This window comes from Budorcas taxicolor, chromosome 12 (assembly GCF_023091745.1).
Source record: "Budorcas taxicolor isolate Tak-1 chromosome 12, Takin1.1, whole genome shotgun sequence".
In the NCBI taxonomy this organism is placed as follows: Eukaryota; Metazoa; Chordata; class Mammalia; order Artiodactyla; family Bovidae; genus Budorcas; species Budorcas taxicolor.
The window spans coordinates 85,374,503-85,386,543 of NC_068921.1; the positions used below are offsets into that span (position 1 = coordinate 85,374,503).

Genomic DNA, 12,041 nt, shown 5'->3' on the forward strand with positions numbered 1-12,041 from the left:
GAGGCCGCTGGGCAGGGTCCAGCTTTTCCAAGACAGAGACCCACACGCTCGCCTGGAGCTGACCTCCCTTACTGCACACATCAGAAGACTCCCCTCTGCCTTCTTTACCTGCAGGCTCCTGGTGGGGAATTCCTGCACTCAGACTATGAGGACTCTGCTCAGGCTCCCCACACCTCCCTCCCCCCGGAAGACCTCGCCCCCAATGAGGAGCCCCTGATACACAGGGAGGAATGAGCCAGTAACGCCCAGGAGGAGGAGGGCAGGGTCCCTAGAGACACACCGCAGGGCGGCCTGAGATGACAGCGGCCCGGGGCCCGCCCATCTCTCCTCCTCAAGATGCTGGCCGCCCTGGGCCCTAGAGGCGAGCACCCAGGGGACTCCCTCTGGGCCTCTGTGACCCTGCCAATGGACAGAACCAGATTGGGGTAAAATGAGGGGTGCTCCTCGTCTTGGGCGGTGGGTGACTGCCCTTTAGAAACCTACGCAGCCACACTGACCTCCAGAAGGAAGGAGGCTCCAGGATGCCAGGCCCTGGACTTGAGCTTGGTGGGGGCCTCCCTCTCCAGCCATTAGGGGGCTCTGGCCCCAGAAGCACCCGTCCTTACACTGGGCCTGGGTCCTCATACCCCGCCACTAGCTGCCTTCCATATCAAACTCCCAGGTGAGGGCCAGTGAGTTCAAGGTCAGTCCATGGGAGGGAAGAAGGTCCTAAAATGGACAAGGTAGACATTTCTCTAGGATCCAGCAAGGGCAGATGGGGCCCCAGAGCCCCCAGAGCAGACACACTGTGTGTGGCATCTACCCTGCAAACCCGTGTGCGGTGTCTACACCACAGACCCAGCAGCCCTGCCCAGTTCTGCCAGGGCAGGCTAAAGGATCCATCTTGGAGAAGTGGGAAAGATGGGACCAAGCCCCAGGGGAGCGGGTTTGATCTAATGGGGGTGGGTGGGGGGACGCAGAGGAGGGCCGGCCCCCCCAGTTACAGGAAGGAAGGGACCACCACAGCTGGAGCAGATCCTGCACCGCAGCCCTGGAGAGGCCACCCCGGCTCCCACACAGGGTCCTGCTCCCCGGGGCCTGCCTCCCTCGGTGACTCATGGGTGTCGTGGACATCAGCACAGGTGCTCTGCACGTGCGGGACCAGCGGAGCTCATGGGAAGCACGGGTCAGTCCAGCCCTTTCCCTCTGGAGGACAGGACCATCTCTAATCACTGCCCACAGCATCATGGGCGCTGAGCCCCGCCCGCCTCAGCCAGAGGGAGACCTCGCTGGAGGCAGAGCTGCCGGACGTCTGCAGGAGGGGGCTCCCAGAACAGCAGGCAGTGCCGATTCCACCAGAAGGGCAGGTTCAGAAACGACCAAACTGCTCTCGTAAGATCCCAGCCTCGCAGCCTGTGCAAAGGGAGACCCATGTTTCCACACCCAGATTGCAACATGCGAGTGTGCACGTGTGCAAAGTCAGCTCAGTCGTGTCCGACTCCTGGCGGCCCCGTGGACTGTAGCCCACCAGGCTCCTCTGTCCATGGGACTCCCCAGGCAAGAATACTGGAGTGGGTTGCTGCGCCCTCCTCCAGGGGGTCTTCCCAACCCAGAGATGGAACCCGAGTCTCTTAATTCTCTTGCATTGGTAGGCGGGTTCCTTACCACTAGGCCCACCTGGGAAGCCCAGATTACAACATAAGCATCCCCTGGTCAAAGCTATGGTTTTTCCAGTGGTCACGTATGGATGTGAGAGTTGGACTGTGAAGAAAGCTGAGTGACGAAGAATTGATGCTTTTCAACTGTGCTGTTGGAGAAGACTCTTGAGAGCCCCTTGGACTGCAAGGAGATCCAACCAGCCCATCCTAAAGGAGATCAGTCCTGGGTGTTCATTGGAAGGACTGATGTTGAAGCTGAACTCCAATACTTTGGCCACCTGATGCGAAGAGCTGACTCATTTGAAAAGACTCTTATGCTGGGAAAGATTGAAGGCGGGAGAAGGGGATGACAGAGGATGAGATGGCTGGATGGCATCACCAACTCAATGGACATGGGTTTGAGTAAACTCCGGGATTTGGTGACAGACAGGGAGGCTTGGCCTGTTGCAGTCCATGGGGTCGCAAAGAGTCAGACACGACTGAGAAAATGGACTGAGCTGAACTGAAGCTTCCCATGAAGGATGCCTCAAGCCCCTAGGAGACACCCAACCTGAAGCTGCTGTTGAGAAGGTTTCAGGGGACACTTGAGGGAAAGCTCAGAAGGTAAACCCAGGGCTGTCCGCAGCCTCCCAGACCCAGAGCAGCTGCATCTGAACAAGGGAAGAAATGAAGGAACGTTCGGGGTCCCAGCCGAGGACCCCCTCCTTTTCCACCAGCTGGCTCACTAGAGCTGAAACCTCCTAGTTGGGAACTGGTCCCCGAGCAGTCACGGCCAGAAGCCCGTGTGTGAGCTCAGACCCCGGGACAGTCTCCCTGGTGAGAGTCCAGGATGGCACCCAGAGTCCCCTTGGGATGGAGCCCAGAGCACAGCCTGCTCTTCAGGGCCGCCATGAGGGTGCAAGGCTCACACGCTGTTGATGGAGAAGGTGCCATCCTGGGCCATCCTCTAGGACAGAGGTCATTCAAGGGCATGAGCTGGGGATGCTCAGAGCGAGACAGTGCAGGAGGAAAGGGCCCTGAGAACTCAGCCACCCTCAGAGACAGAAGTGACTTCCCAGGATGCTTCCCTCCACAGTCTTCATGATGGGATCCTGGGTCTCCCAGACCTCTCCTTAGCAGAGACACACTTTATGGAAAAATAAATACGCCTTCCACCCACTAAATGGGAAACTAATCTACGTCAATGGAAAGTAACCGAATTGGCCCCTTTTCTCCTTGCAATGGGCTACAGTTCTCAGATGTTATAAAGAGTCTGCATGCGATGCAGGAAACCTGGGTTTGTTCCCTGAGTCAGGAAGACCCCCAGAAAAAGAAATGGCAACCCACTCCAGGATTCTTGCCTGGGAAATCCCATGGACAGAGGAACCTGGTGGGCTACAGTCCACGGGGTTGCAAAGAGCTGGACACGACTGAGTGACTGACACTTTCACTTCCACAAGAAAACAAAAGCTGTGTTCTCACAGCCTCCCTCTCTCGGCATCTCCTGAGAACAAAGCTGGCCGCCCACCGCCCCTGGAAAGGAGGTTTCAGACTCAGCAACTGCCAGGCAGCTTGCACAGGGGTCAGCAGGGACAGCCTTCAGGTTTGCTTCTGTTATTGGAACTTGTGTCAAGACAACTAGGCATACGAGCCGACCTAAATATCTGGAATTTGTAAGGGTTTCATGCAGCAAAAAGATAGAAGTGTCCCAAGCTCACACAGCCATCAGCCAAGCAGCCCCAGCAAGGGGCCCCGTGCTGTGCTTAGTCGCTCCGTCACGTCCGACTCTTTGCAACCCCGTGGACCGCAGCCCGCCAGGCTTCTCTGTCCACGGGATGCTCCAGGCCGGAATACTGGAGTGGGTTGCCATGCCCTCCTCCAGGGGATCTTCCCGACCCAGGGATCAAACCCACGTCTCCTGCATTGCAGATGGATTCTTTACCATCTGAGCCACCAGAGTAGCTTTAGTATTGGGTCATATGTTGAAATCCTACTATTTTGCATCTACTGAGCTAACATATATTACTGGAATTGTTTCTTTTCAATTTTTATATGGCTACTAAATCATTTAGAATTACATATGTGATCTGCGTTATATTTCTGTTAGATAACATGGCATTAAAAGCAGGGATGGGCAAACATTTTCTGTTAAGGGCTGGAGAGCCACTCCTGTGGGCTCGTGGGGGAGAGAATCTCTGCTGAAAATTCTCAGCTTGGTCCTTGTAGCCTCTGAGAGCATATAAAACAAACAGGTTGAGTGCCAATGAAACTTTATTTATAACAATAGGCGCGGCCTATCTGGCCAAGAGTGCAGTCTGCTAACTTCTGCTTGAGACACTTGGGGGTTTTATATATGTTTTTAAATGGAATATCTCCACGACTCTTAGTCCTCTGATCTGGACAGAGGGAGAAAATATGTGTAAACGGACAATTTACCTTTCCCAAGGTGGTTTGAGCACTAAATGTGAAATGAGTGACAGTGTATTGATTATTATTTTTTTTTTAATGAAGGAGAAGAAAAATCACGGACACAGCGACTCCTGTGTGTGTAGGGGGTCTTGTGTGGGTGCCTCCTGGACACCGGCCTGGGGAAGTGCAGGTCAGCTGTCCCCCGTTCTGCAGAGGCAATGAGGGCCCGTTGTTGTTCAGTCACAAGTTGGGTCTGACTCTCTGTGACCCCGTGGACTGTAGCCTGCCAGGCTCCTCTGTCCATGGGATTCTCCAGGCAAGAATCCTGGGGTGGGTTGCCATTTTTTCCTCCAGGCGATCTTCCCTACCCAGGGACTGGACCTGGGTCATCCTGGATTGGCAGGCAGATTCTTTACTGAAAAGCCCAGTGAGGACCTGGGGTAAGAATTTGGTCCCGGATGCTGCAAAAGTGTGAGGTCATGCTTCACCCACAGTCTACGTGAGAAACTGCAAGTCCGTGTAACAGACATTAAAGCACAAATAAGGTCTAAACCAAGGTTCTTCTTAAAATACTTTTTAATAATAAAGTGGCTCACAATGCTGCAAACAATACAAAAACAGCAACTCCTGATTTTATATAAATTAACGTTTGTCAAGAATTGTTACGAGGCATCAAGAGACAAGTACCGAATGGCTGGGTCAAAGGTAAATCACAGTGAAGAGGAACCCTGGAGAGTCTGCAGGTGCGGAGACAGGGGGACACCTGTCAGAGGCCAGGTGTTAGGACGGGGCAGCGAGGGGACGTCAGTCTCAGGGAGCCCGGCTCTGCAGGTGGCTTCTCCGGACGATCCGTCTGCTTCCCACCTCCCAGGGCAGCGAAGGACGCAGGGGGCCGGTCACACGGCCCTTGTCTTGGGGACCGGCTGGCACTTCCTCCCGGCTCCTCCTCCACGTGCAGTCCCACAGAGTGACCCCGATCTGCCCCTCAGCCCACCTGGGTCCCCGGGGCCGGGCCGGGGCGCGTCAGAAGCAGCACCCGGATCTGGTCTTTGCGGGCGGCGGGGCGCTGGCGATGTCCACGGTCTGCGGCAGGGCCTGGGCCCTCTGCCGCAGAATCACGGGCACCACCATGTCGAACACCGTTTCGAACACCAGGTCCACGTTCTTGCCGGTCTTGGCACTCGTCTCAAAGCACATCTGCTCGGCAGCCGGTACATCCTTCTCATCCAGCATCTTGTACTTGAGGATCTTCTTGTAAAAGGCCACCGCGTCCTCCAGCTGCACCTGCCTGGACGGCCGGGGGGCCGGGCTGCCACCGCCGCCCCCACCCGCCTGCCCGGGGTCACGTCCTCCTCCCTGGCCACCCTCCCCGGGTGCCTCCTCGCTCAAGTCCACCTTGTTGCCCACGACGGCGAAGAGGCAGTCGGCGCTGGCTGTGTCCGTCAGGCCCAGGAACCGGTCCTCCAGCTCCAGCAGGCTCTGGGCGTGGTTCACGTCGTAGATGAGGATGACGGCAGCCGCCCCCCGGCAGTACATGGAGCCCAGGCCGTGGAACTGCTCCCGCCCTGCGAGGGGAAAGGAAGTGGCTGGTTATCTCTCCTGTCTGGAGGCGCCCCCGGACGGCGCACGAGGGACCCCCAGGAGGGGCCACGGACGGAATCGTGACCCCAAGAGTCGGTGCGGCTGCAGCTGAACAGGATGGAGACCCTGCTGTGCAGAGACGGGGTTACGTCCGGTCTCCACGCCAGCAGTTCCTGCACAATCGTGTCCACGCTCCGCAGTGAGCCCACAAAACAAGGGGGGCACCCGCGCCCTGCTCTCCTCCTCATGGGCGGTGGGGGGCTCCCTATTCCTGCATCCTACTGCAGGGTGCTTAGATGAAACGCTCCCACCAGGGTCTGGCTTCTGGATGACGGGGTTGGGAACCCTCCTGGCGGGGCTGTCTGCCTCCACAGCCCGCCCCACCCCCACCCCTGGGGGCTCACCCAGCTCCCAGAGCCCCAGGCCCTGCCCTGCCTCTAAGACCACCGCCCCAGGCTGCAGGCCTCCCAGAGGAGGAGCTCAGAAGATACACACTAAGGAAACGTGCTCTCCTGTAGGGAAAAGAGGGCAACTTGGCTTTCGAGCCAAGCTGGGTGCTGCTGTGCACACCACAGGCAAAGCAGGCAGGGATGTCTCCCCGCCGCGGGCGGGCCCGCCCTGAAGCCTGTGCCACCCCCCCTGCCCAGAGCGGGCGGTGGCAGTGGAGGGAGTGGTCCCAGGTCCCTCACACCTCCTCTCCCTCCGTCCCCTGCCCACAGGCAGCCATCAGGGCAGCAGGAGCTCCGGGGGCAGCCTCCGAGGGAAACAGAGGTTCCAGGAGGACCGGGCGCCAGGACACAGTGCCGGACCCCAGGAGCCCAGCCCCGGCTGCGCCCACTGAGAGCCTCACCCTGCCTGGGGCTCTCTTTGCTATTTCAGCTTTCAGGGTGCTTTCTGAGCTGGGCAGTCACAGCCAGAACACAGCATGGCTCTCCCCCGGGCAGCCCTCCTCTCTGGCCTTCTGGGGAGGGTGGGCACCCCCGAGGGTTTCTGCTGTGACTTTCTAAGGGGTCCCCGGCCCCCTTCCAGGTCCCCTTCCTGTCCTGGCCTGGGTTCCCCCTGAGCCCTGGGACATTCAGCACAACCCCGAGTGGAGGCCTCGGTTAGGTGGCTGACAGACACGCGTTTCCACAATGACACTCAGGGCGATTAAACTCTGCACACGTGAAGCCACAAAAATCCCTCCGTTTGTTTAGAAAAAGGGAAAGCACGGCGTTTTCTTATGTAAGATTTCTTGATTTCATAACAGCTTGGTCTGATTTGCTAGGTGGTGGAGGCTTGTTCATGTCACAGGCCAAGATGACACCCTGCCCCCATCTCAACTCCCACCTTTACTCCGAACTGCAGACACAGGGGGAGAGGGGTGATGGGGAAAGCGGGGGGGTGAGGGGAGATGAAGGGAGGGGAGGGGGGAGCAGCAAGCAGGGCGGGGAAGACCCGAAACCCTGATGCGTCAAAGCCCCAAAGAACTGAAGTTCCGTCCCGCTTGTCTCCCATCATTCTGTCACGTCAGATTGCCAGAAGCCCTGGAGCGAGAGGCCCAGACCACAGACGGCGGCAGGACGGCGCCCCTCTCACTGGGGTCTCCTGCATCCACGTGGGACCGCGTTCGTCCCCGGGTTTTCCCAAACGCCCCCCAACCCCGTTCCCCTTCTTCCTCGTTCAGGACGGGCAGATGGCTCACTGAGAGCACAAAGGGCAGCCCCTAAATGCAGGAGGGGGCCCTCCGGAAGGCGTCCCAGGGCCCCCTGCGCAGGTGGAGAGAGACCCCTGCCCTGGGCCTGCGTGCAGAGCAGGACGAGCAAGCTGGACTCCGCGCGCGGGGCCTGTTCCTGTAGCGCCAACCCTCGTGCCGTGACCCGCGCTGGGTCACGCTGGCTCAGCATCTTCTGTAAAAGAACACTGCCTGCCGCCTGGAATACGCTGGAATACGCATTCTCCCGGCTCTGGCCTTCAAAGGTATGACTCATTTCCATTCATCTCAAGATAAAAGGTTGCAGAACAGAAAACCAATGATTGTCTTGCCGGAGGCGGCGCCGGACCTGCACACAACGGCCAGAACCAGGGACCCCGGTGCCGAGAGGCTGGCACCAACCAGCCCGGCCCCTGCCCTTCTAGAGGAGACTGGACTCCAACTCGGGGAAGGTGGGCCTTGGGGACGCTGGTCGCCCACATTCTCGGTCTGCTGGTGTCCGAGCAGAGAGGCTACTCCTGACCCCAACAACCCATCCCTCGATTTACTGCCTGTCACGCGGTGAGCGGCGGGAGGGTGGACTCTGTAACAGGGAGACCTCTCTGGGCGTGTCCAGCCCCCCACGGAGGAGCCAGGAGAGGCCCCTGGACCGCTTGCCCACACTCCCTGGTGTCTGTGGGGCTCACCGTCCTTCAGAACACCCTGACACGCCTGCCCCGAGCTGGACTCTGACCTCGGCGGGAGCGGGGCCCAGGGTCTGCTCTCATTCCTCGCTGGGGTGTGTGGGGGCGGCAGCCCATCCCGCCCCTGCCCCCAGCAGGTCTCAGGGGGATGTGAACCTCTCGGGTCAAAGTTCACTTTTAACACTCTGCAGCAGTGGACTCAGCCAGCGCCGACCCACGCCGGCAGGGGGCACCCTCAGGCAGCCCCTCCTCCCCGATCCTCCGAGCTCCGTCCCCCCACCCCCTGAAGCACCCCAGCCTCTCTGTGCCCGCCAGACGCCCCCATTTCCTCCTGGAAGGACAGGGCGCATGGGGGAGGTGGATGGCAGGCAAAGCTCCGGGGAGGGCAGGTCAGGGTGGGATCGCCCACCCTCGTGCCGGACGCGGATGAGAAGATGCCCCGTCAGTGATGGCGGAGACTGGACCCCCTGTCCCGACCTTGTACCCACACAGCTCGGCTGTCTGCGTGCACGCACCCCAGGTGACACCAGCGCTTCACCCCCGGCATCCTGCACCTGACCCCCCCGCCCCCCAACCCACCCAGGGCTCCCGCCTCGGGCGGAGCACCAAGCCCCCAGCCCATCCTGCCAGCAGCCCCCGGCCAGGCTCTTACGGTCCCGGGTTCTAGTCCAGGGTCCAGAGGCCCCCGCTGACCACAGTGGGGCAGAGCGTGGCAGTCCGTGACCTTGAACCGGGAGAGATGGAATATCTGTTCCCAGCATCCTCTACCAAAAGCTGGCATTCCCTCCACTCCACGGACTGCGGCCAAGCAAAAGCAACAGCAGGAAGCAACCCCTGCGCTTTACCGCCGACGGCAATCACAGCGTTTCCAAGCCTCACGACAGTTCTGTACGTTTACCGTCAGCTCAACATCTCAAGGGCTATTAACCTGCCAGTAAGGAAACCTGGTTTTCTGGCCAAACTTGGTACTTCACTGCACGTGTTTAAATACAGTATTTATTTACTCCGCCCCAGTCATTCTGAGATGGTCACATCCCGTCACAGATGGCAGCCAGCCTCCTCGGCGGACAGTCTCCTGCCCGAGCGGTCAGCCCTGGAGAGCACAGCCTGCAGAGAAGGGCACCGTGTTCGGGAGAGGGGTTTCAGGGGCTTTACTCGGCCAGTCACCTCCCTCACTCAGACAGGGACCTCAAGCCAGGGACCCGCCTCTCCAACAAAACCCCAAGCCCAAGCGTTCCCCAAGAGATCTGCCGGGGAGGCGAGCTGGAGAGGGGGAAACCCGGGCAGGTCTGGCAGGAGGTGGAGGCACGCGTCCCGTGAGCCCCCTGGATGCTGAAGACAGAGCAAGTCCACAGCCGCCAGACTCCCGCCGCCGAGAAGGGCAGCCCGCCACCCCGGGTGCTCCCCACATCCCCTCCTTCTGCACAGACAGCGGGTCGGCCCTCTGCCTAACAACTTAATTCAAATCTCAGGTTAAATTGCCCTCTGTGCCTCCAGGCAGACACAAAACAGCATCCCCGCTCCCTTCATGAACCCCTATGGGAGATGACGACCGAGGCAGCAGGACGCTTTAGTCAAAAAGAAAAGAAAAGAAGAATTGCTGCCCCACCATTGCCACTGGGCCGGGACCTTTCCTCTCACACACTGACCTCAGACGGTGAGCGGCAGCTAAGAACGCTGTCAGCCCCCGCCCGCTGGATTTCACAAGAGGGCGGCAGGCGGGCAGGCCTGCTTCCCCGTCTGGTGGTCTTCTCTGAGGACAAAGGCGACTGTTAATGCCCAAGGCCTAAAATAGCTTTCCTTTCCAGATAAAACTGTCTGGTTTGCCCTTTAAAAAACAAAAAACAAAAAAGTAAATAATAATAATACCAAAAGAGAAAGCAAAATAACTAGCTGAGTAGGACCTAAAGCATCCCAAATGCCAGCCTGGAAAGAGGTGGAAGAGGCGGCTGATCAAACCCTGGATCTCCCACCTAGCCATCAACCAACGCAAACGAGCTGAATGCCATGACCCCAGCTAAAGAATTTACGACTGTGCAGTTTACAGGTTTGAAAGTCTCAAATCTTGCTCTGGATCTAACCCAGAGCCTTTAGCCCACTTTCCAATGAGTGTAGTGCCCATACTGAGACCAGCCAGTCCGACAGGGAACAGGGGCTCTGAACTTGGTCCCGAACTGCCTCCAAGCAGGAGCCTGGCCTTCCTGGCATCATGGAGGCAGTGAGGACCACGTTGGGAGGTGGCGAGACACGGCTGTCTGCAGTCAGCTCTGGGCGTATGTGAACCCGAGGCTCTGCAGCAAGTTTCCTAGGAGTCTGTGAGTGTGCCCTGAGCCGGAAGTCAGGCCCTGCGTCTGGACTGCCGTAATGTCAGCTCCTAGACCCCTTGGAGCTAAGACTTCCCCATCTGTGTGATGAACTGGGATGCTCACAGGGTCCTCCCCAAATGCTCGGATTCTGAGAAGTATCTCTCTCTCTCACTTTCTTTCCCCAAGCCAGGTCCCTGAGCCCCGGCTCCAGAGTGGAAGCTCTAGGCAATCTGGCACTTTCCTCTTCTTCATGCTCCACTTCTGGGGATGTCAGGACACCGGGCTCACCCCGCAGCAGCCCTGAGGGCGCAGTGAGAAAAGTCACCAGCTGGGTGCTTCACGTTTAACCCATGCAGCCGAGGCTCAGGCCGCCAGGCTTGGTGAACCCACGTGGCCCTGCCAGGCAGCCTCCCTTGGAGCTGGAGACAGGGGCGGGAGGAAGTCTCCTACACCCTCCCATTCGTACGAGGCGTGCTCTCGGAGGATGACCTTCTCCCCCATTCCCGGGCCGCTTGGTCACGTGACTCCCGCCCACTGCGCCACTAGAGCTGAAAGCCAGCCCCAGGCAGGAGCACAGAGGTCAGCGGCCACAGCCGGCTGCCGGCCGCCGGGCGGTGAAGACCCACATCCAGCTTCCATCTCTTTGACGCTGCAGGTGACGTCACCTCCTGCCAGGTGACAACCAGCACTTCAGCCCGAGGGGCAAGTCCTTTGGGCCACACAGTTTTAAACAACCAGAAACCATGTCGCAACACTGGCTGCACACTTTAATCATGGGGGGGGGGGGGCAGCTTTTAAAAGATACTGACATTCAAAAAAGAATAATAATAAAAATAAAAAATACTGATGTTCAGACTCCCCCACCCTGGAGCACAGGAACCAGGATCTGGGGCACGGGTATCCTGCGCCTTTAAAAGCCCCCCTGGAGGACGTGACGTGCAGCTGGAAGTGAGCGGAAGGGGGAGAGAAGAGGCGGTCACTCGGGGTAAATGACCCTTATTCCAGGCCAGCTGAAGACCGAGGTCTATCAGGAAATCTAAGGGCAGACACTGAAAGAAAGAGGAACTCTAAAAACACCCACAGAAACACTGGTGTGGCCACATGAAGATAAAAAACAGAGCCACAGAACCGGAGCTGGGGGCACAGAGACGCTCCAGGGTCGTCTCTGAGACGACCCGGCACGGCCCGGAGAGGCTCAGCCTAGAGTGAGCTGTGGCGTGCTTCCCGTCCAAGACAAGTGTAAAATGTGAAATAAAACCCTTCTCCAAAGTTTCCAAGTTCCCCCGCATCACTGTAAACAAACCACCTGAAGGACGACTTTAGCTTAGCCGTGCACATTGTGGTGAGTTTCGACGACAGGTTACCACCACAGGCGAGATCCAGAACATTCCATCTGCGTGTCTGTGTCTACACTGAGAGCAAGCCTGGTGCAAAACCGGCCCGAGGAATGGCTGCCCCCAGGAGCAGCCACAAAGAACGGATGCTTACAGCTCTGTCGTGCTGGGTCCGTGCGCCCTCCCAGGGTGGCAAAGGAGGTCAGCTCCGTGTGGGCCCAGCGCTGGGCACGCTGCCTCTACCTGTGTGTGCAAAGCCGCTTCAGCTGAGAGTCCACCCTCCACCCAGAGGCTCCAGTGCATGAGGGTGAGCGTCCGCCACTAAGCTGCCGGGTGTGATGCCTACTCTTACGTGCTGACACGGCCAGGGCCTGGTGCCTCGTCGTGTGGTCTGATCTGCGTCTGGGTGTTGCCAGGTG

At 58.7% G+C, this 12,041-nt stretch overlaps 1 protein-coding gene across 1 annotated transcript in view; it reads right to left on the reverse strand.

The window, feature by feature from the left end:
- Nucleotides 1–4,678: 4,678 nt before the first annotated feature.
- RAB20 (RAB20, member RAS oncogene family) overlaps nt 4,679–12,041 on the reverse strand; it is a 29,229-nt gene continuing 21,866 nt past the window's right edge. Inside the window, exon 2 of the mRNA XM_052650256.1 lies at nt 4,679–5,590. Coding sequence (XP_052506216.1) covers nt 5,049–5,590 — 542 coding nt within the window. The 3' untranslated portion in view covers nt 4,679–5,048. The remainder of the gene's footprint in view (nt 5,591–12,041) is intronic.